The 21,686-nt window shown below is 38.9% G+C and overlaps 1 protein-coding gene across 1 annotated transcript in view; it reads left to right on the top strand.

Moving 5' to 3' along the window:
* The window catches only part of LOC149289188 (von Willebrand factor A domain-containing protein 3B-like), a 71,118-nt gene that overhangs the window by 15,432 nt on the left and 34,000 nt on the right, over positions 1 to 21,686 (top strand). The window contains exons 12-21 of the mRNA XM_089490858.1: positions 4,874 to 4,972; positions 5,703 to 5,885; positions 5,983 to 6,113; positions 7,123 to 7,256; positions 8,629 to 8,766; positions 9,587 to 9,644; positions 9,725 to 9,881; positions 16,427 to 16,545; positions 19,666 to 19,716; positions 20,820 to 21,006. Coding sequence (XP_089346984.1) covers positions 4,874 to 4,972; positions 5,703 to 5,885; positions 5,983 to 6,113; positions 7,123 to 7,256; positions 8,629 to 8,766; positions 9,587 to 9,644; positions 9,725 to 9,881; positions 16,427 to 16,545; positions 19,666 to 19,716; positions 20,820 to 21,006 — 1,257 coding nt within the window. The remainder of the gene's footprint in view (positions 1 to 4,873; positions 4,973 to 5,702; positions 5,886 to 5,982; positions 6,114 to 7,122; positions 7,257 to 8,628; positions 8,767 to 9,586; positions 9,645 to 9,724; positions 9,882 to 16,426; positions 16,546 to 19,665; positions 19,717 to 20,819; positions 21,007 to 21,686) is intronic.

Here is a 21,686-nt window from a genome sequence, read left to right as displayed (position 1 = left end):
TTAATTTATGTATTTATTTATTTTTCAGTAGCAGGAGCTAGGGATGGGGATGAAGTCTCCTAATCCAAAAACTAAAGAATGTATGCTTTGATTTGAATGCAGTAGAATGCATTAGTGTCTATGCAAAGCCTAAACTGCCCCTGTAACTTTATTATGTGTTTTTCCATTATCTTATGTGTTCAGTGGGTTTAAAGTAGGGCTGCAACTAACGATTATTTTAATAATCGATTAGTTGGCCGATTATTTTTTCGATTAATCGGATAAAAAAATTCAATTTTTTTTTCAATTTAAAATAATGTAATAAAAAACGTACAATTTACACTTTCATCTCTTTATTGCAATGACCTCTCTCTATTCACCTTCTTATTTTACTGACATAATAATAAAAGCTACAAGAACCCAAACACAGTGTTTCTCAAACTAGGTTTTAATACAAAGTTATTAGTAAATATTAATTCATATGTTAACTATTTTTCATATTTAATAAAAACTATGAGAAAAAAGCCTTGTTTAAATTTTTTTTTATTTACCAAACTGCCCCCGGTTATGTACATCTGACCCCCAGCTTGCCACTCTGCCCCCATATATGCCTTATACCTCTTATATGCCAGTGATATGCCACTGAGCCCCCTGATATACCTTTTACCCCCAGATATGTTTTATGCCCCCCTGATATGCCTTATACCCCCTATATGCCCTGAAATTCATAATACCCCCCATACACCACTATAACTCACCCATACACCACTCTGGCTGCTCCCCCTCCCATACACCACTCTGGCTCCTCCCCCTCCCATACACCACTCTGGCTTCTCCCCCTCCCATACATCACTTTGCCTCCTCCCCCTCCCATATACCACTTTGCCTCCCCCTCCAATACTCCACTCTGGCTCCTCCCCCCTCCCATACATCACTTTGCCTCCTCCCCCTCCCATATACCACTTTGCCTCCTCCCCCTCCCATATACCACTTTGCCCCCTCCCCCTCCCATACTCCACTCTGCCTCCTCCCCCCTCCCATACTCCACTCTGCCTCCTCCCCCCTCCCATACTCCACTCTGCCTCCTGTCAGCAACGGAGGTTCACAAGACACCAGGGAGCCGTGTAGAGAGGCAGAGTGCCGTATGGGAGGGGGAGGAGCCAGAGTGGTGTATGGGAGGGTGGCTCCCATACACCCCTCTGACTCCTCCCCCCTCCCATACACCGCTCTGCCTCTCTACCCGGCTCCGTTACTGACAGGAACTTTCACTGCAGCTTCATACGCTGAGGCTGCAGTGAAAGTTCCTGTCAGTAACGGAGCCGGGTAGAGAGGCAGAGTGATGTATGGGAGGGGGGAAGGAGTCAGAGGGGTGTATGGGAGGGGGAGAGAGACGGAAGTGAGAGACCGGCCGACAGTGAGGGGAATCCAGGTCCCCTGCAGCGTTGCGGGGGATCTGGATTCTAGTGTTATAATCCGATCTCTGTTTGAGGTCGGATTATAATTTTTATAATCGATAAAAATCGATTCGATTAATCGATAATGAAAATCGTTGACAACCAGATTAGTTGTTTCAGCCCTAGTTTAAAGTCAGGGCTCTGCGCAGGTCAATCATGCTCATTCACACCAAACTTGTCAAACAATGTTTTCATGGACCTTGCTTTTTACACTGGGACTGGGAGTCATGCTGGAACAGGAAAGGGCCCTCCCCAAACTGGTGCCACTATGTTGGAAGCATGCATTATTCTAAAATGTCTTGGTATGCTATAGCATTAACATTGCCCTTCCCTGGGACCAAGGGACCTAGCCCAAATCTTAAAAAACAACCCCAGAACATTATGCCTCCTCCACCAAACTTTACAGTAGGCACTATGTCCAGTGGCTTTATACCACTTCATCTGACGCTTTTCATGAAGCTCCCGACACACAGTGGTTTTGCTGATGTTGCACTCTGTAGCGAATGATGCTACAGAGGACAGGTGATTTTTACATGCTACGTTCTTCAGCTACGTTCTACTGCTTCATGGCTGAGCTGTTACTCTAGAATGCTTCCACTTTACAATAATAGCAGAGCAGAAATGTCATAAATTGACTTCTGGCAAAGGTGGCATCCTATGACAGTGCCATGTTTAAAGTCGCTGAGCTCTTCCATATGACCCATTCTACTGCCAATATTTGGTGTATGGAGATATATATTTATATACCAGTTGGCAGAGAGTGTGGCAGAAACATCTAAACTCAATAATTAGGAGGGGTGTCCACATATTTAGGTCATATACTGTGTATTGACCAATGGTGATCCATTCAGTTATCCATTGGATGCTTAATGTTTTTTTGAATGTTTGCTTAAATATGTGGATTTATGCATATAATCTGTCACTTAAGTAAAGTAAATTATGGAATCACATTATTATTGGAAATATCCAACAAGAGATTCCAGATGGAAACAGTATCTTGTGAATCTGTGAATATAAACACATGGGCACATGCAATTCTACAAAACATTCTGAACACGAATAAGAAACAGTACTTGCTGGCAGGATACACAGATAAAAAAACCTTATTTATGCCTGTAGAGAATTGTACACAGTGATTTGTTTAACCCTCTATGCAAGCAAACTGATTAGGTGAACGCATGATAGTCAAAACAGTTTACTCATACAGTGATATTTGGAGACAGTCAGCTACATGACCTTGCATATAGCTGGAGTAAAACAGACTGCTATGAATATTAAACAAATATACTCTTTGATGTCCTCTCCTTCACCGAGAGGCTCTTAAAGTAAAAAAATTTTCCAAGGGAGATGAACTGTCAGTAGCAAGTCCAACATTTGCACAGCTAGACGCCGGCCTTGTGTAAACCACTGTGGTACTCCACAGATGTGGCACAAATATTAATGGAAACCACAATAGCATTTAGGAACTATAAGCAAACTCAAAACGAGGAACATAAGAGCAAATATAAAGCTAAGCTTAAGGAGGCAAAACACTTTATTAGATGCACCCACAGAGGAGAAAATTGCCAGGTTAACAAAGAAAGGGTGATAAAACCCTTTTTTGGCTATATAAGTGAAAAAAAATATAGTAAACAAGGAATAATTAGATTAAAGACAAATACAAAGTTATATAAATGAGGATAATGATCCACCCTACTGCCTAAATGACTAATGGCGTGGATCGCACATGATAACTGTTACATGGCTGGCCAGTGTTTCCCTTTTTTAATATCCAACATCTTTTTCTGCGGTGGAAATCTCTTCTTTTTTGGCATAGTGCACAGATCAAGGGATTAAGCATGGTGTTTGTGATTTCTGGCACCAATGGACTAGCTACACAAAATTGTTAATTGTAATTTTGTTTTTAATGTAATCATAAATATTCTGCTCTCACCATTTAGTAGCGGAAGAGTAAATAGCAGGATAAAGGTATTTCTCAGGAGTGTAGTGGTGGGTAGTTGTTATTAGAACATGATGGGGGTATACAGGGCCGGCCCTACCATGGAGCAGAGTGGGGCAATTGCTCCAGGCGGCACTTTTGAAGGGGCGACACTTTTGCCCCAAGCCCTTTTTTTTTTTTTTTAAGCGGGAGAGAGAGAGCGTGTCGAGTGGTTTTCGCTTACCAAGTTGTCAGTACCCGCTTGGCGCCCCTCTCTCTCTCCTCTGCGAGCCCTCTAGCTCGGTCTCGGTGCCGGCTTGTAATGCTGAGCGCCGGAAGGTGACGTCATTTCCGGTGCTCAGCATTACAAGCCGGCACCGAGACCGAGCAGGGACGTTTGATATTCCTAATGTGTGGTCCATTGTCTTATTTGCATTTAAATGAGAAGTGATGAAAAATATTGTAATGGAGAGATATGCATTGGCCAGATTAATGTTTTTGTGTCCATTGTGAACCTCACCAGCACCCCGTAAGTAGGTCACTAATGGTTAATATTGTTGGTGATAATTACCGTATTGGTTCGAATATAGGCTGCACCCGAATATAAAAGTTAGGGGCTTTTTTAAAGAAAAAAAATTCTTAGTAAAAAAAAAACACTTAGTGGAACAGATATGCTGCCACTCTGCCCCCGCGAGATATGCTGCCACTCTGCCCTCCCCAGAAATGCTGCCACTCTGCCCCCCCGAGATATGTTACCACTCTATCCACCCCTGAGATATGCACTCTGCCCCTGAGATGTGCCCCCCCCGAGATATGCTGCCACTCTATCCCCCCCTGAGATATGCTGCCACTCTGCCCCCAAGAGGCCCCCCCCCTAGACTTACCGGTGCAGACTCCCCGGGGTCTTGCAGGGCCGGCGGGGGACAGCTACGCAGTACGCGTATTCAACTTCCGGTGCTGGCACTTCCGCCGTGGGAAGGAAGATAGTTAGCGTACATCGCGCAGACGTTCAACCGCGAACATAAACAACCTCCGCTGCCGGCACGTCTGCACGATGTGCTTTAACAATCTCTCTTGCCGGGACTCCCCTCGTGGGAATTCCCGGCAAGGGAGATTGTTAAAGCACATCGTGCAGATGTGCTGGCAGCGGGGGGTGTTTACCCGCATCGCCGCTGCTGGTGAACGTCCGCACGATGCGCTTAGACAACCTCCCGTGCCGGCATTCCCCCCATTAAAAGTGCTGGCAGGGGAGGCTGTCTCAGCGTATCAAAGAGTAGGATGCAGGTCCCCTGCACCGCTGCGGGGGATCTGTATCCTAACCCTGCTGCCTGCCCGGCGCCCGGAAACTGCAAGTGCCGCCTATATTCAAGCCAATACGGTAATTTGACTGTTCTCTCTTATTTATTGAATGCCGTTCACTATTGAATTGAGATATGTCTTTCACCAACAGTATTTAGTAAACTGAGTTTTTAGACTGTTTAAGATGATTCTTAAGTTTGACTTTAACCCTTTTTGTTGAAAGGTTGGCAGCTCAACTAACACCCTGAGAGCTCTCCAAGTGGCACTTGCAGACAGCAACACTCAAGCAGTATACCTGCTTACTGATGGACGCCCTGACCAGGTACCTGCCTTCACTAACTTAATAACGTTAAATAGCGAATGGCCAACACTGTTCCATATCATACATAGAAAATACGTATTTGTCACAATAGCACATAGATGAACAGATTTGCAAACGTATATTAGAAATGTAGAGGAAAAAATAACAGGAGGCAGCACAGTTTGGTGTTAATACGGAAACCATGTCAAATAGATTTAGAATCATACCGGAGAACTCTCAGGGTTTGACTTCCTATTCTACACTGCTGTGATCATGCATTTGCCTGCCAATTGGTGCTTTTCCAACTAGTATGTTATATTTGATATCCTTGCTTGAATGCTGGTGACTTAGTTAAGTGTATCTTTAAACAAAAGTCCAGCTTTCCATGTGGAGCCATTTGGTTTACATATCTGGCAAGTCATTGCATAGAATCTCGTGATGGACCGTGAAAGGGTTAACATGTCAGAAGTCTCAGAGCCAGCTCATATAGAACATTTCCAGGTATGTTTATAATTAAAGCCCTAGGTGGTTAGTGTGTTACATATGTAGATGTCATCATAAAATGAATGTTGTGTACCAAGCAGTAAATATGCAACATTACTAATTTAAGTAAAGTTATTATCACCACTATTAAAATTTTTCACCACTGTTAACACCAAGTTACATTTTTAGGGGTCATTTATTGAGCCTATCCCTTTGTAGTTTTTAGATATCTAGACCTGAGCTAAAAAAAATTTTAACATTCTTGCAGCCCTCTTCATTGATTCTCAATCAACTGAATCTCCAGCAACAAGTTCCAATACACACCATTTCCTTCAACTGCAATGATACGGAGGCGAACAACTTCTTGTATGAGCTTTCAAAAAAGACAGGTGGGAGATTCCACTGTTATAACAGTTATCTAAAAGACTCAGAAGCCCCACAGCCTTTCGTGGTGAGTACCAATTGCATTCTTCTTAATTCGTCTTTTATGGAGAATGTATGTTTATCCTGCATAATTATGGTCTTCCATTTATTTGTATTGGTTACAGAGTGAAGACATACAGTTACTTGTGAATGAGATTGAGATGGGTAAAGCAGATCTGGAGAAAATACAGGAAGTTCACAGCGAATGCTTAATGTTGGATTGGTACCACAACGGAGAAAAAGATATTTCACATACGTAGGTCGCTAATTAACAGTGGGACCTAGTGTTGACCTGTGTTTGTTTTGCACCTATACTCATTGTCCTATGGTTTTAAGGGACACATAGAATATTTGTGGCAAAAAAAGTCTCATAAATAGTAGCTATGATTTATTTTTATGTTCTATGTCGATGCACACCTACCAATGATCCTCTGCGTATTTCCAATTGTGTAACACATGACCCAGTGGATAATATATTTGCGTAATTATTTATTCCTTAAATGATGTGAGTGTGAGGGTAAGGGAAGGAATATGTATGGATTTATGTTGAATGAGAATTTATGTATAAGTGTGTGTGTTTGCATGAATGTGTATGTGTGTTTATGTGCCTACATAGATGTGTATGGGTGTTTGTGTGTTAGAACGGATGTGTGTGTGTTTATGTGTTAGTATGAGTGTGTAAGTGTGTATGAGTAAAGTATGTTAGTTTAAGTATGTGTAAGCATGTGTAAGTGTGTGTACATATGTGTGCCAGTGAGTATGTTGGGGGGACAAGAGGCCGATTGGACCACTTGGCTTTACTTACCTCTGGGCCAGAGCATGCCATCACTCCCCTGCAAACTTTAAAAAGTACCCTACTGAAAATATACTGTAAGTATACCACATATAGAAAATTAGGTGGATGTTCCCTTTTAAATGCCGGGTGACATCCATTGTCATTGTATACAATGTATACCCTGTACATATGTGGTTGTGTCTCAGACACACCAGACACAAGAATTATATCTGTCAGAGCATTACATTATATTCACATCTATTATTACTACTACCTAGACTATGTTCTAATGCAATGTGCCCATAATTTAGGTGTGCGTTGATGGAGACAGTGGGGTAAACCATACGATAAGTACCATTATTGCACCTAGCCCTTATAGGTTTGTCTGTTTTTTATACACCTTGTTATTTACCAAGATATTTACAAACACGTATAAACATTTACTGCATTGCCGAAAATGTTTTGTTTTTTTCCTTTATGATCTTTTCAGGTCTTTTCAGTTCCATCAGAAATCTCTGGTTAGATCACAGTCAGCTCATGAACTTACCGCCACCGCGCCACTTCTGCACAGGCCAAGGCTTAGTGCGCCGAAACTGCTCCAGAGGAACAAAGCGCGCCATGCAGGTGACCACCCTCTGACTGCTTTACAAGAAAGCTTTGCGTCACAGCAAAAACCTGTCCAGTTCCTATGTTACTAAGTTCTAAAGAGAGAGACCCTACTTCCTTTTGTACCTAGACTTTAAAGAACTAGGGAACTAAAACGTGCCCCCATTCCATTGCTTACGAGACAATGTGTTAAGGTCTAACAATGTGAGGGAAAAACTCTGGGGAACATTTATTTTGCATTGCCCAGTAATGATATCTCACAAGTCAGTTTATTCCTCTTATAATTTGCCTACAGAAGATTTTAATAGACAATATTAACACATTATTCGTTTGCCTCAGTAATTGAGCAAAATATTTGCTTGTTCAAAGAAAGAAATATTAAATTATTCCGTCCTTATAATATTAGTTTTTTTTTAATGAAGTAATTATATGAAAGGTTGGCAAGCTAACGCAATGTAAAGGACACGTACTCAATGTACTGTTTTGATTTATTATTATTTTTAATGAGACTCATAAATGCATGTGCGTAAATAAGGTGTGTGTGTATATATATATATATATATATATATATATATATATATATATATATATGTATGTGTAATCACTGCTTTCAGAGTGCAATAGCTGCCATGTAGAATTACACATTAGGAAGTGTCTTTACATGTAGACAATTGTTCCACTGGACAGAATAAAGGGAGTTTGGAGAGAGCGAGAGAGAGAGAGAGAGAGAGAGAGTCATAAAACATTCTATGATATCAGCCATCGTAACTTAGAATGACGCACATATTAGCCTATACACTATATGGACAAAAGTATTGGGACAACTGACCATTACACCAACCGGGACTTTTATGACATTACATTCTAAATACATAGAAATTAATATGTAGTTGGTCCCTTCTTCGCAGCTATAACAGCTTCCACTCTTTTGGGAAGGCTTTCCACAAGATTTTGGAGTGTTTCTTGGTGAATTTTTGCCCATTCATCCAGAAGAGCATTTGTGAGGTCAGGCACTAATGTTGGATGAGAAGGCCTGGCTCCCAATCTGGCTCCCCATACTCTTTCTACAAAGTTGGAGGCATAGTATTGTCCAAAATGTTTTGGTATGTACTCTTTAGCCTCGACCTCAACCCCATCGAACATCTTTGGGATGAACTGGAACGGAGATTGTGAGCCAGGCCTTCTCGTCCAACATCAGTGCCTCAGAAATGCTCTACTGGATGAAACACTCCAGAATGTGCATGTTTACATGCATGCAGTCCTTTTCTCATTGTGTGTAGTAGGCTATGTTAGCAAAGGAGATGGACTTTAAAGAACTTAATAAAGTTAAATACAAGAAAATATGGCTGATGCTTTAATTTATTGTTTATATTTCTGGCAAAATCTGCAGCACAAACCAAATCTAGCCTTCTTCGGGCCCTCAGCCATGGGGTGAACCTCGGTGAAAGCTCAGTAGAAACAGACATGCCCACAGAAACTAAAGATCTTTTTAACAATAACAACAAGAAAACTGCCAAGGTCCTCAAAGGTAAGACAGTATAGTCTTCTGTGTGAACACACCGGAAATCCTAGGATTTTTTCTGTTGACCATTTTAGTAGTGCTGACTGGCAGTGGCTCCATGTGGGTGGGAAGAGAGTTGTCTAGATGTCAGAGAAGCTCTAAAAAGGATGTGTGTATGGCTACCTCCTAAACATGTCAAGAACATTAATTCCAAGATGAAATGCCATTCAGCAGTGTATTCTGGAGACTCAAGACAAACAACTATAGTTCTTTGCACAAGATCAATGTTCTATTGTACTCACCCAGTTCAAAGTAAAATGCTGTACAATAATACAAAGGTGGAAATATCAAACCGAACCATATTTAACAAGTATAAAATACAAATGTCGGTTTTAATAGGTAGAATTTTTCTTTGTGCTGTAGAGGCGAGCTAAAATAATTACCCAGTGAAAAATAGTATTATAAGATCCTTAAGCACAAGTACTTCATCTCATAAAAGTATGATTAGAACAATCCAGCCAAAGAAGAAGGCTTGTTTTTTTTTTTCTTAAGATAAACCAAAAAAAAGTGATGTAACGATAACCATAGCCAAGGTTATTTTTAGCATGTAATCAGTTATAAGAGGCTGCTTCAGCCTGATGAAATAGGTTCCAGACAATCATTAAATTAGATGCTACAATTTCCCAGGTCATTATTTGTCAACTCATGTGATACTAATTATAGAAGATGCTCTGTTCTATGGCAGCATTAACAATGTTTGCTACTACATTTATGCAGAATTCAGATGGAGAACTGGGATTTGGCGTTCTTGCACATGTTTTGTTCAATACTGTATATTCTTTTATAGAATTAAAAATTGTAGATGGCGCCACATCAAGACAAAAAGTCAAGCGACTGACAAAAGAGTAAGTGAAAAGATGAAAATGCTCCTCTTCTTGGTATATTTATGCTGTGCTCACCATTATCCATTCTTTGATCGCTTTAGTTCTCTGGACGTTTCTTCTGGCCGCTGGCTGAAGACGCACAGTTTGGTTGCTAAACGTCTTACCATAATGGATGTGCTTGGCCCCACGACTGTTCCACACACTGCTAAATATGTGCCAATTCTTGACAAGCACATACTTTCTAAAGTTTTTAATGAGGTAAGAACCCACTGTTTGCAAGAGGCCACTCAAAAGGCATTTTCTATGAATAAAGTTGTAAATGAAACGCATAGGGGGTTTGGGCCCTTGGTAAATTCTCTTAATACCACAATGGAGATTTTAAATGTCACTGCCAGAAAAGTGTATATAGTATGTGAAGCATGTGATAGATGCAAATATTAGTTACCTGCATTTTACAATGTATGCCATTCATTTTAAGATGAATATCGTTAACAGAAAACGTTACAGTGAAAAATATAGATCTTCACATTTAAACACAGGATGTAAAACCGATAAGATGCACAGCGGAAATGATCACTGAGCAAAGAAACTAATTTGTGTTAGAGGTGCGCCAGACTCTCATGATCTATAGAGTTGGTTGAGTGATAGAAAATTAGAGAATTTTTATTGATCTTGGAGCTGTTTATTACTTTTATCTGTTTCTGCAAGGATTCCCTGAGTGTTTGTAATGGGAGTCTCATTTAAAGGGGATGCAATTAATTTCAACTTATTTTTTGCACCATAGGAAACCCTATGGTACTGCATAGTTTTCAGTTTCAACGTACAGTTTTAAGTCGTTTTGTGTTTGGAATGGTTATTGTACCCCACTTAGATATACACGCTAACTCTTTCTGTTGCTGCATTTTTGTAAACAGTATATGCTTTTTTTGTACTTGGCCCCCAGAGTCGTAATACAATAAATTTAATGGACTTGCCTACATCTAGGCCAAAAATACAGAACAGTCATTCTGTACACAGTATGTACATAGCAATTCAAAGTCCCAGACTAAAAGCAAATGAGCGACTGTTTTCAGCCAGAATGCACATAAGCTTTAAGTGACCGCATTATGCAATCACGTCACAATATGAGCCGAGAGCGCGGCTAAACTACTTACACCTTTGCATGTATCACAAAACCTGCATCTAGAAACATTAACAAGCATTTTTTTCTATTAACATATTATACATTTTTAATCTTTATTGGAACAGTGTGATTGGCCACTGACAAGGCATGTCAAGGGTGATACGTATGTGCAAACAGGTGGTGGTGCAATTCACAGCGGCGATTGGACTTTGAGCACGTTTAGTAATGTCTAATTAGTGCAGTAGTAGCAGTGTGCTTGAAATCTTATGTCATATAGCATGTGTCAACCCTTAGCAAGGTTTATTTTAGCTTGACTGCGCATGTGAAGTGTGTTTAATTGGGTTTTGTATAGCGTTTGCTTTTAGTTTAGTCTGGTACAGGGGAGGTTAAACAAAGGTTTTTAATGGCCTGCTGTTAAATTGGTCTGTTTTGTTTTGTACATCTTTGAGGCCAGGAGAGGGCTGGCACCTTCTGGCCTGTGTACACATATTTACACACACTTAATTGATCATTGCAATAAACACATATATACACTCACACTTACACAGACATTAACGCACATGTATACATACCCACACTAACATACAACCTAACACACACTTACTCATGCTAACCCATATTCCCTCTCACACCCATGCTAACACATACACATTCATGCAAACACGCACAACCTTCTTTCTACACACACATGTGTTCACTCTAACACCTATGTACAGTGGCGGAACTACCGGGGTCGCAGGGGTCGCGACTGCGACCGGGCCCTGGAGTTCTGCCAGTCAGGGGGGCCCAAGGTGTGCCGAGCGGTTGCTGACAGAAATCCAGGACTCCTCTGCTCCCCGCCGCTGCCGCTGCTGCCGCCTACCTCAGTGCTGCCCAAAGTGCAGTGTTGGGAGTGTGAGGAGCAGTGAAGTGCCGGCACCCAAGACAAACGCCTCACGTTCCCAACACAGGAGTTGACGGTTAGTGACCTACAAAGGGGGTAGGGAGGGAGTGGGTAGATCGTGAGAAGGAGGGGTAGGGAGGGAAAAGGGGGGGTAGGGAGGGAGAGGGTAGATCATGAGAAGGGGGGTAGGCAGGGAGAGGGTAGATCGTGAGAAGGGGGGTAGGGAGGGAGAGGGTAGATCGTGAAAAGGGGGGGTAGGGAGGGAGAGGGGAGATCGTGAGAAGAGGGGTAGGGAGGGAGAGGGGAGATCGTGAGAAAGGGATAGATGGGTTGGGGGGGGCCCTTAACAGATCCTCGCACCGGGGCCCTGAGGTTTCTAGTTACGCCCCTGCCTATGTACATACCCATTCACCCCCCCCCCCGCTCTTTTACCCCCTTACTCTCTTACCTTGCCCTAAGCCTTCTTTCTAGCTGGCACACTCACCTCCCTTTTCAATTAATTTTGGACAGCCCACCGCTGGTTGATGCTAAATAAGGTTTATTTAGATCACTGTGTTGAGCACGGTCTCTCAACTCAGACACTGATAATTATTATAATTGTAATGACCGTAATGATGTAATTAAGATTTAATAAACAGTTCTGAGGATTGAAATCAAACATTTTGTAAATATTTTTTTCAGTTTTCCATCACACCATCATTTTATAATGAAAATACCAATGGGCGCGCTTTGGTTTATGACCACTGGGGTGCAGCATAGAGCTACCGCAGGACAGCAATGGTCTAGTTTTCGCAGCAGCTCTAGGCAGTAGTGCAGGCTTCTCAATAATAAATTAAATGCTTTTGTATGTATATGAAATGCAAAAATAAATGAAAGTAAAATCAAAAGCAATGTGCTGGGTATTCGGCAGAACTGCAATGACTCTGATTACCCTTTATGTACAAAATTTGTTTTTTATCTTCAGTTGCGTGCCTTTGTTCAAGTGAACTGCTTCCAACTACACGTACTAGAACCTGTTTTAAATACATATTGAAATCAAGGGTGTATACAGAACACATTCACTCTTCGCAAAGACACAGCAGGCCCAGATCTTCTTAGGTACTTTCTCATGGTCCTGCATGACCATATGAGGTTAAAGGTTGGATATCTTACCCCAATGTTCTTGCCCTAAAGGTTGTGAAAAAAAATAAAACAAATTTTATATATATTATATATATATATATATAAACAGTACTGTGCAAAAGTTTTAGGCGTGCTGTAAAGTAAGAATAGAAAAATACACAAGTTAATAGTTTATTTTTATCATTTCATAAAATGCAAAGTGATTATTATTATTTATTATTATTATATAGCGCCATCAATTTACGCAGCGCTTAATACAATACATATATTCAAGGGGTATGACAAGACGAGAATTGACAGACTAAGACAAAACGATACATCAGGTGGAGAGAGACATTAAAATGTTGTCTTTTGACTTACATGCCCTTGCTTAATCCTCACCCCTTCTTAAGTAAAACTGCCCCTGAAAACCAAATATAATTTGTGAGTTTAAACCTTACAGAACAGAAATTAGTCTAGGCCTTAGCAGGACCAGTCATTGGTGAATCCCATGTAAAAATATTTTCTCCTTGAGTAAAAAGGACAGTGCTGCATACAGTAATGTAGAGGAGCAAAAACCTGGTTTTATCTCCTCTTGTTACAATAAACTTCCATAACATGCAGACCCGAAGACCGTCATTGTCAGTAATGTGATGTTTTGGGTGACTTTCCATGCTCAAACACCTTTGTGGAAATTCTAATAAAGTATGTTCCTCCATTGACTTTCATAAGTCAGTGTTTAGCTAGATGATTAAGACCGAGCCATTCTATTAGTTACCACAAGGTGTATGATAAATTCTAATTGTTTCCATAGCAGTTAGAGCTAAATTAACAGACCGAGAACACATCCAGTATTGGGGGGGGGGAAACAGGATAATATTTTTGAAAGCTTATTTTTAATCTGATACTTATAATAAAAAAATTGTCAGTGGTGACCCAGTTCATATTTCTCCATGTTTGACAAAAGTTGCAGAACGTGTTTTGGAATGAAGGGCCAAAGTAAACTTGGACTCAACTCTGAGTAGCTTGTAGATGACACTCATTACTCCTGAAGCTTTGGTTCTGCTAAACATGGGAGTCCATCCACGCCAATGTTTTCTGGAGAGTAACAGAATAGCAACAAATTTACAAAGTCAGCATTTTTGTAAACAAACAAGAGTTTGTAGATACATTATATATAAATACATACACATATAAGTACATTATCAGCGTTTCACATTCATTCATCTATTAGATTATATACTGAATGAATGTGCTAGTTTGCCCTGTCAGCTGGTAATTATAGTGTAATCCTTCATATCGCACTACTAAATTTCCATTAGTGCCCATACTATATTGAGTTGTAGGCTTTAAGGTTGCTATGGCAGATTTTAATTAACACCAGGGCAGTCTGTGCACTCAATATCTGTATGGCAAGGGAGCATAACTTGATCTTTTTCAAGAGATTAATTCATTATACTTTTTTTGGAATACGTATTAGCTAAAATAAAATATATTCAATACAGTTTGGTTTTTAGCAGCGACCACAAACATATATATACATTTTTTGGTGCACATTATTTGAGCTAAACACACATATTTGCATAGGCTATACATTGCATTACAGTATGTGTTGCGGTACATTTCAATAGTAAAGCTTTGCATCAATTCATATACAAGTAAACTATCTATATTTCGCCACTTGAACAGCTGTATATAACTCGGGTTTCTTGGGTTTAATGATAAATAATATAGATAAGAATGACTGAGTTTGCTGAAGAAATGGAGGATAATATGAAAAAGCCACAATAGGAATGTCATAGTGAGCGTACAGGAAAAGACATCTAAACATGATTTACTTTACAAGAAGCAGTTTGCGATATAAAATGATTAAATGGTAGATTTTTATCTAGGTGGTATGATCCTTTATCCAATATAACAGGGATTCAATTCTGCCAGAATGAGGCATAGCCTATAGACAGAAGGCCATCTTTGTGTGTCACACTGTATCCTATCCTAATACATAAGTCAGGGATTTGGTAAAACCAATAAATGTATAAAACTAGGAAAGGAAAGAAAGAGGTGAAAGCCGCAATTGAATGGAACGCAATTGAAGCAAGACCCAACGGGTTTTTATGCAGTGATTTCAGATGGGCCCTTGCCAGCATGCTTTAGTTGGTTGCCAGGTGGAGAAGTAAGGATGAAAGGACCTTCATGAATTATATAAAGTTAATCATTATTTTAAGAATTGGTTTTGAATTTGTGATATATTTTTTCTTTTATTGTCCTCTGTTTTTTTTGACAGTGGCTTTTTTTTTTTGTCTTCAAGGCTACATGTAAGAACGATGCAAATGTTAAGATTAGGATATGACTGAATTAAGCGGACTCTGTCATCTATGTATTTTGTGTTTGCGAAATATAATCATGGAAAAGACAAAAGTTGTTTCAGAATGGTTTCACCACATATCCAAGGGATCATCCATTTAAAGGGAAACTCCTACATATCATATGAACTTTAATGCATTTGATAGCTGAGTGTCTGCTGTAAAGCATTAAAAGTCATGCAAATACGTGGAAGGATTAATCAGGATCTCTCCTGTGCATTTGACCTTTTCCCACCTTCTGACTTGCCGTAGTGAACATACGTGCCATATTCAGCACTAGCCAGCCCCAGAGCTGATTTCCATGAGATTTTCAGGAGGTTTATCAAGACCCCCAACAGCAGGAACTCTGCGCCAAATGCGGATAGCCGAGGGAGCACCGATAGAATAGACATGCGATAAGGGGAAGTGGGAAGGACAATTGTCAGTTATTCTGATGGGTTTATGTCTTTGATACTAGACTATGTGCTGGTTGGATGATCTTTATACATTTGGCAAAGGCACATTTGATACATTAGAGGTGCACAAGGCTTTTTTAGAGTCAGTGTTATTTTATTCAAGATACAATGTAGTGGTATAGAGTTATTACTTATAATCACCTTATATTATCTGGTATGGTTCCTATCAGACTTTTGGCATATGATGTAAGTGACTTAGCATATGACAAGCAGTGTTTGGGTTATCTACCTTATTGATGACCCAACTCTGGCCTTCCAGAGCTCAGCAGTGGGGTCAGGATATTTCAGATACCTGGTTGCTCTTTAATTCACACAGCTAAATCAAGAATTGCAACCAAGACTGTGTCTACTTCATTGAATTGTCCTGAGATGAATCTCCTTACCACAGATTCGGGTCTGGAGCATTACTCATGGTAAACCCAATGTATCTGTGCAGTTGCTGTGCGTTTCTCATGAGCTTGCTATCTTTCAGAAGCTTTCAATAGGTCTTACAACTCACTGGGATCTGTGGCAGTGAGTGATCCTGATCCATTACTCCCAGAGGAAGGACCGAATGGTCTTGAGAATACATTGTCACATTCCTATGTTTAAGCTTTCTGCTTTTCTAGGTTTTAATTATTATTATCCTTTATTTATACAGCGCCAACAGTTTACGCAGTGCTTACATGTGCATTTAAATATGTGTATACAATTTACAGCTGGTTTATGATTCATGCAAATGCATGTAAAACGTGTTAATGCCCCAATTAACAAATTACATGAATTAAAAAATAAATATAGCCAATAACACAATGTGATTCAGTAAATGTATGTATATTTTCAAAATGTATCTGTTTATAATTTGCAAATGGGTAATAAATGTAATTTAATTCTTTCAGGTGTTACCGTTGGCTCACATAAATGGAAACCGGAAGCTCATCACATTAATAAATCCCCAAGCTGTGAATCTCAGTGAATACAAGCAGAAGCTGGCGCGGGCAATTGGGTATTATGAAAGGTGTGTTCTACATCCTAACTATACTGTATGTTTAAACCTCACGTTTAGACAGTTTTCATATATATGTATATATAATGCATGAAAGCAATTTTTTTTTGTAATTAAATGGATTAATATTTTTTACATATTTCCTATTATCTAGCAATTGGTCCCTTTGAAAAGATATGAGCTGTTGCATTTGTATCCCTAGAAACCCTGTAGTTATATCATTATAAAACTTATTTGAAGTGAGATGAGTTGGTATAAAGGTGACAGACAAAAAGTGATTGAATGATCTTAGTGCACGATGAATAAGGCTAAAGAGACTTTTATGGGGACGAAGAAAAAAAATCAATACATTTTGTAAGTAATTAAATTGTGGAGGAACACAGGTATCGCAATAAACCACTTGATGTATGTGTATTGGAAAAGTAAGCCTACTTTAAGCACACTCTGCTTATTTGGCTACTGGATATTTTCCTACTACAAAACCAATATAGTCTGTATGATCTGACTGTGTCTTTAATCATTTTTTTAAACCTATTTTTAACAGAGCTTGTGTAAAAATGAGGTCCCCTTCTTTCTAGCACCTATACGCTAAGTGCACAATAAAGAGGTCCACGTTTAGGTAGAGGTATAGAAGAACGCAAGCTGCGTGGCTATGGAAGATTGGATTCTGTTCCAATTCTATGATTTTATTGGATATATTTGTATGTGCTATTTTTGTTGGAGGTTATATGTAGGGATAAATGTGTGTGGCACAAATGCTAGATCTTATTGTCCTGGAGGTTAATAATGGTGGCAGGAAAGATAATGAATTCAATTGATGGATGTAGGCAGGTTGACAAAGAGAAATAGACCAAAAAAGCCGCACAAGGTGAAGCAAAAAGAGGCCACGCATATAATCAGATGTACCCAGGAGAGGAGAAAATAGCTCAAGAGCTTTCTGCACGGCAAAGAAGAACAATACGATGAGGGGTAAAGTGGCTGCAGACTAGGGAGGATCAGGCTGAACAAGTTGTTGATATAGCTAACCACCAGAACAATTATTATTACAATGCCAGTAGTACGGCAGATAGGGAAAATAACAGCAAGATATATTTATAGATAAAGGGCCCAAATCATGGGACACAATGTGTGAATACTGGTGCCCTTTTGAAATGTACCACCCACGGCTAGTTTTTATTCCAAATCTGGCCCTGTTCCATTGCTGCTAACCCAGTGAGCCCTGCATAATGCACAATGTAAATTGCTAATATGACTTTGAAGCATTATACAGGATAAATCAAGCTCTTCGTGCAGGAAAAGCTCACCGGGGTTAACCCTTTGTAATGCACACGGATGTTTATGACTTAGAACTTCAGCTGTCCTGCAAATGATAAACCCCAACGTCTGCAACAGAATTTGATATCAAAAAGTGATCTAATTTTTATTTTCAGAGTATGTAGCTCAAAGCTGTTTTTTTTCCCCCAGGCAGTTATTTTATACACAGTCGTATTTACTAATTGTGTCTTGATCACAACAACAAAAAAACACCCTTTTTAATACCATTTTTAGTATCCTAATAGCCCTAGTTCGACGATAAAAAAATTAATTAGTCACACAGTTGTAGCCAACTTTTTAAATTATGTTAACTAGTGACTTAATGTAAAAATGTATACGTAAAGTGTCAGCAAATTGAAATTAATCTGGGCCCTTAGAAATTATTTGGCAGTAGGCCCGGACATCCAACATATTTAGGCTTTCATGATGTTGTACTGTAGTGAGTGGAAAACTTTAAGTTTGTTTTTTACATCTTTATGTTTTTACTTATCCTGCACATACACGCCAATATTTCTTTCTGTTGGGAAGTCACTGTGGATCTCCGCTCGGAACTCTTCAGTGCATTGGCGCATTGACGCCATGGGTACCACCTCACAGCCCCTGGAGATAGGGCAGAAAACCAGCCTGCGGCACTAAGTTCTGCATATCACAGGCCTTGAGTGTCACAGATGACTTCTTATGATGTTAAAAAAAGCTGGTGTAGGCTATAGCAGTTAATGTGGGGCTATGATGAGGAAACAGACGCCTTTGTCAAGTTAGATCAAAAGAAAAACCTTTGGGATGCCATGATGGACAAGTTGCAGTTGATGTTGCCGGTTACAGCACAATGTAGGTTAGGAAACTGTCCCACTAAAAAGAGCCAGTAAGTATATATAAATCTATATTTGTTCCATGGAATCCCATTTCAGTCCCAAGTGCTTTTGTTAATTCTTAATTGCTGCAATGGTCAGCCTATCCCATAAAGCACTTTAAAGAAGACAATTTATGTAGCTTGCCAGTAAAACTGAAAAGCTGCCTCTTAAACTAAACCACTCACTTAATCTGAATTATGTGAGCATTGCTTTGTTTTAGATGGAAAAGTCATAGAACATCAAAGGTGATTGTACAAGTGTTCAGTGACTAGTTCTGTGAAAGCCTGTCTAGTTATACAGTACAAGTTAATAGTGGTTCATAATGGAAATATTAGAAGCACAATACATGTATTCACATTTTCAGGGAATTATTGATACATGTTTTCTTGGGGTTAGTCATTTAATGTTACAGAAGTTATAAGCAGTAACAGGTAATAGTTGCTATGGTTAATGATGAACATGATCCAAATATGTGTCCCTGTCTACTTAATGCAGGCATACTCCATTTGTAAGAATTAAGCATTATCAAACAGTATTTGTAACCAACCACATTATACTCCATGCCTGCATTAAATAAAAAAAGGATCGTAGCTGGCTAAGATCTGTTTTTCATATCTGCCCAAATGAGCAACAGCTAGCATAAGACATGAGTTTCAATCACATTTTTCATGAGTGTCTGAATGGTTCCAAATTCTAAAACCTTAGGGGAGAAAAAAATGGTAGTGATTTGTAAGAGCCCTACCACGTGCTCCTGAAATAATCACCATGCTGATGGAAGATGCCATTTTCTCATTTCTTTATGTAGAAGGTAATTTCATGCCTATGACATGAGATGTGCTTCGATGCGATGGTGTATCGGGAATGCAAATCACTCTAGATATCCTTTGAAGTGTATAATCTGTTTGTTTAACTCGTATTATGCTAATCAACCTAAATATATTCATTCCTTTTTTTGTGTCTTTCACAGACGTTTAAATTTAGTCATTTGGAGAGCTTTATCTCAGGAGGAAAGAGATAAGTAAGTGCTTGCATTTTTTAGTAACTTATAACACTTTTAGTGTTATGATTCTAAATTCATGTACTTAATGTAGAAAAATATAAATACACACACATATATATATAAGGAAGATATTAAAGCACTTGAAAGTTTGGGCCACCAAATCCCGTTCTATGGTTTGCATAGAAAAGCACTTTAAAATTGATAGGTTAAATGGACACTTATTTTATAAATCTCTGGTACCCATGTGTCTGGCTTTGTAATGTACTAATGGGAGTAAACATGGTCTGGACATGTTCTAGGTAGTACCATTTAACAATTGACATTGTACATGGGATTTTAATAAGGTTGATGAATAAATGTCACTTGATGTGGCTAAGCAGGCCTTTTATAATGTATAGTTTAATTGAAAATAATGATAAAGTGAAATAATCTCCCATATAATAAAGCTATACATTATCCATGGGCATCTCAACTTCTTGCAGTAAAAGATAACTGTGGTTGACCCTTCACAATGTATAATGAAATTGGTGACACAAAATGTCTCGTCTCAATTTTTTTTTATTTTTTTTATAATTTAATGGATAAACTGCTGTGGTTGGTGAAAAGGCATCCAGACTGAAAAAAGTAAAAATAAGTCGGAAATATCTGCCACTTAAAAAAAACCCAAAACTTTCTGACACAATAGTGGGTATATCTTTTTTTACAAAGAGCATTTCTGATGAAAAATTAATTTTCTACCAAATATCAGGAAAATAGATTAGAACGTAGGGTGCTGTCAGCTTTTATAACACTTTGTAAAGATTTGTATTGGAAATCAATCATCTAATTCTTAAGATACACTTTAAATGGTATAATTGCAAAAAAAAATAATAGTAACTAATAATAGGGAACCATTTATTTCTGAATATGTTATCTTACAATATAAAGATGTACATTTTTTCTATTAATTTTACTTTATTGTTATTATTCATTGATTTATATAACACAATCATTTTCTGCAGCACTATACAAGTGGTAAACTTTACTTTGTTCTGGGTATTGTTGTTTTAATTTGCTCCTTATTGTGCATGCGCAATACCTAAAAAGATCAAAAAAAGCATAAATAGAATTTATCTTCAAAGGTTTGAGAGCGACACTCCAATCTCATACCTGGAAAACAAAGAGGCTTTATTACAAGCCTTAGACCGGCTCGGCTGGCCCATTCCTCTTGATGATGTGATGTTACTGGAGGAAGAAATCGAAGCTGGGAAAAGATACCTCCAGCAGGCTTCGGATCTTCAGGAGGCCATCAAAAGTAAAACACCAGCGGTAAGTTTAGAGAGACAGATGACTCTAGTTGATGAGCATTTTTGGTTAAACACCAATTCTTCAAACATGGCATTCTTCAAAATGTGGCTGGATGCAGTCTAGCGTGTTTGACAATATAGAGATGTAGTGGCACTTACAATCAGTATTCACCACCATCATTCACTGGACTTTAAACTCTTGTTCCAAAGTGGGAACGCCTCCCTAGTGAATTGTGCCCTTGTTGGTGGTAGTATAGTAATTTTGTTTGTACAGACACCTTAGCTATTTACTGATTTAGTTGTGACTGTGAAATAAATAATTTATTCCTATTTATGTCAGTTTAATATGATCATGGAATGTGTTATTATAACCATGTAATCTGTCATCAGATAAAATTCTATAACCTGTTAAGAAGAGTTATCATGAACATGTTTTGGCCGATATAAAGAAGCACATATGTGTCTTGGAGACATATATCCATAACTTTTGTTAAATAATAATTCATGTAGTGATTTTTCAGAGCTAACAATCACCTACACACATGCAGAAATGACATGCAGTTGTATCACAAGTGCTTTACTTGTCTAAAAGAAAACCTTTTTGGTTTTAATTTAATGAATGTTTATTTGTCTTTATAATCATCTTGATTTTTTTGGTTTTTACCTAATAATGTAATTTTGTAGCGAATACTATTCCATGAC

Source organism: Sceloporus occidentalis, unplaced genomic scaffold (genome assembly GCF_023333645.1).
Source record: "Sceloporus occidentalis isolate IW3139 unplaced genomic scaffold, rSceOcc1.0.p SCAF_47, whole genome shotgun sequence".
Taxonomy (NCBI): Eukaryota; Metazoa; Chordata; class Lepidosauria; order Squamata; family Phrynosomatidae; genus Sceloporus; species Sceloporus occidentalis.
This window is presented reverse-complemented; position numbering and strand designations above follow the sequence as displayed.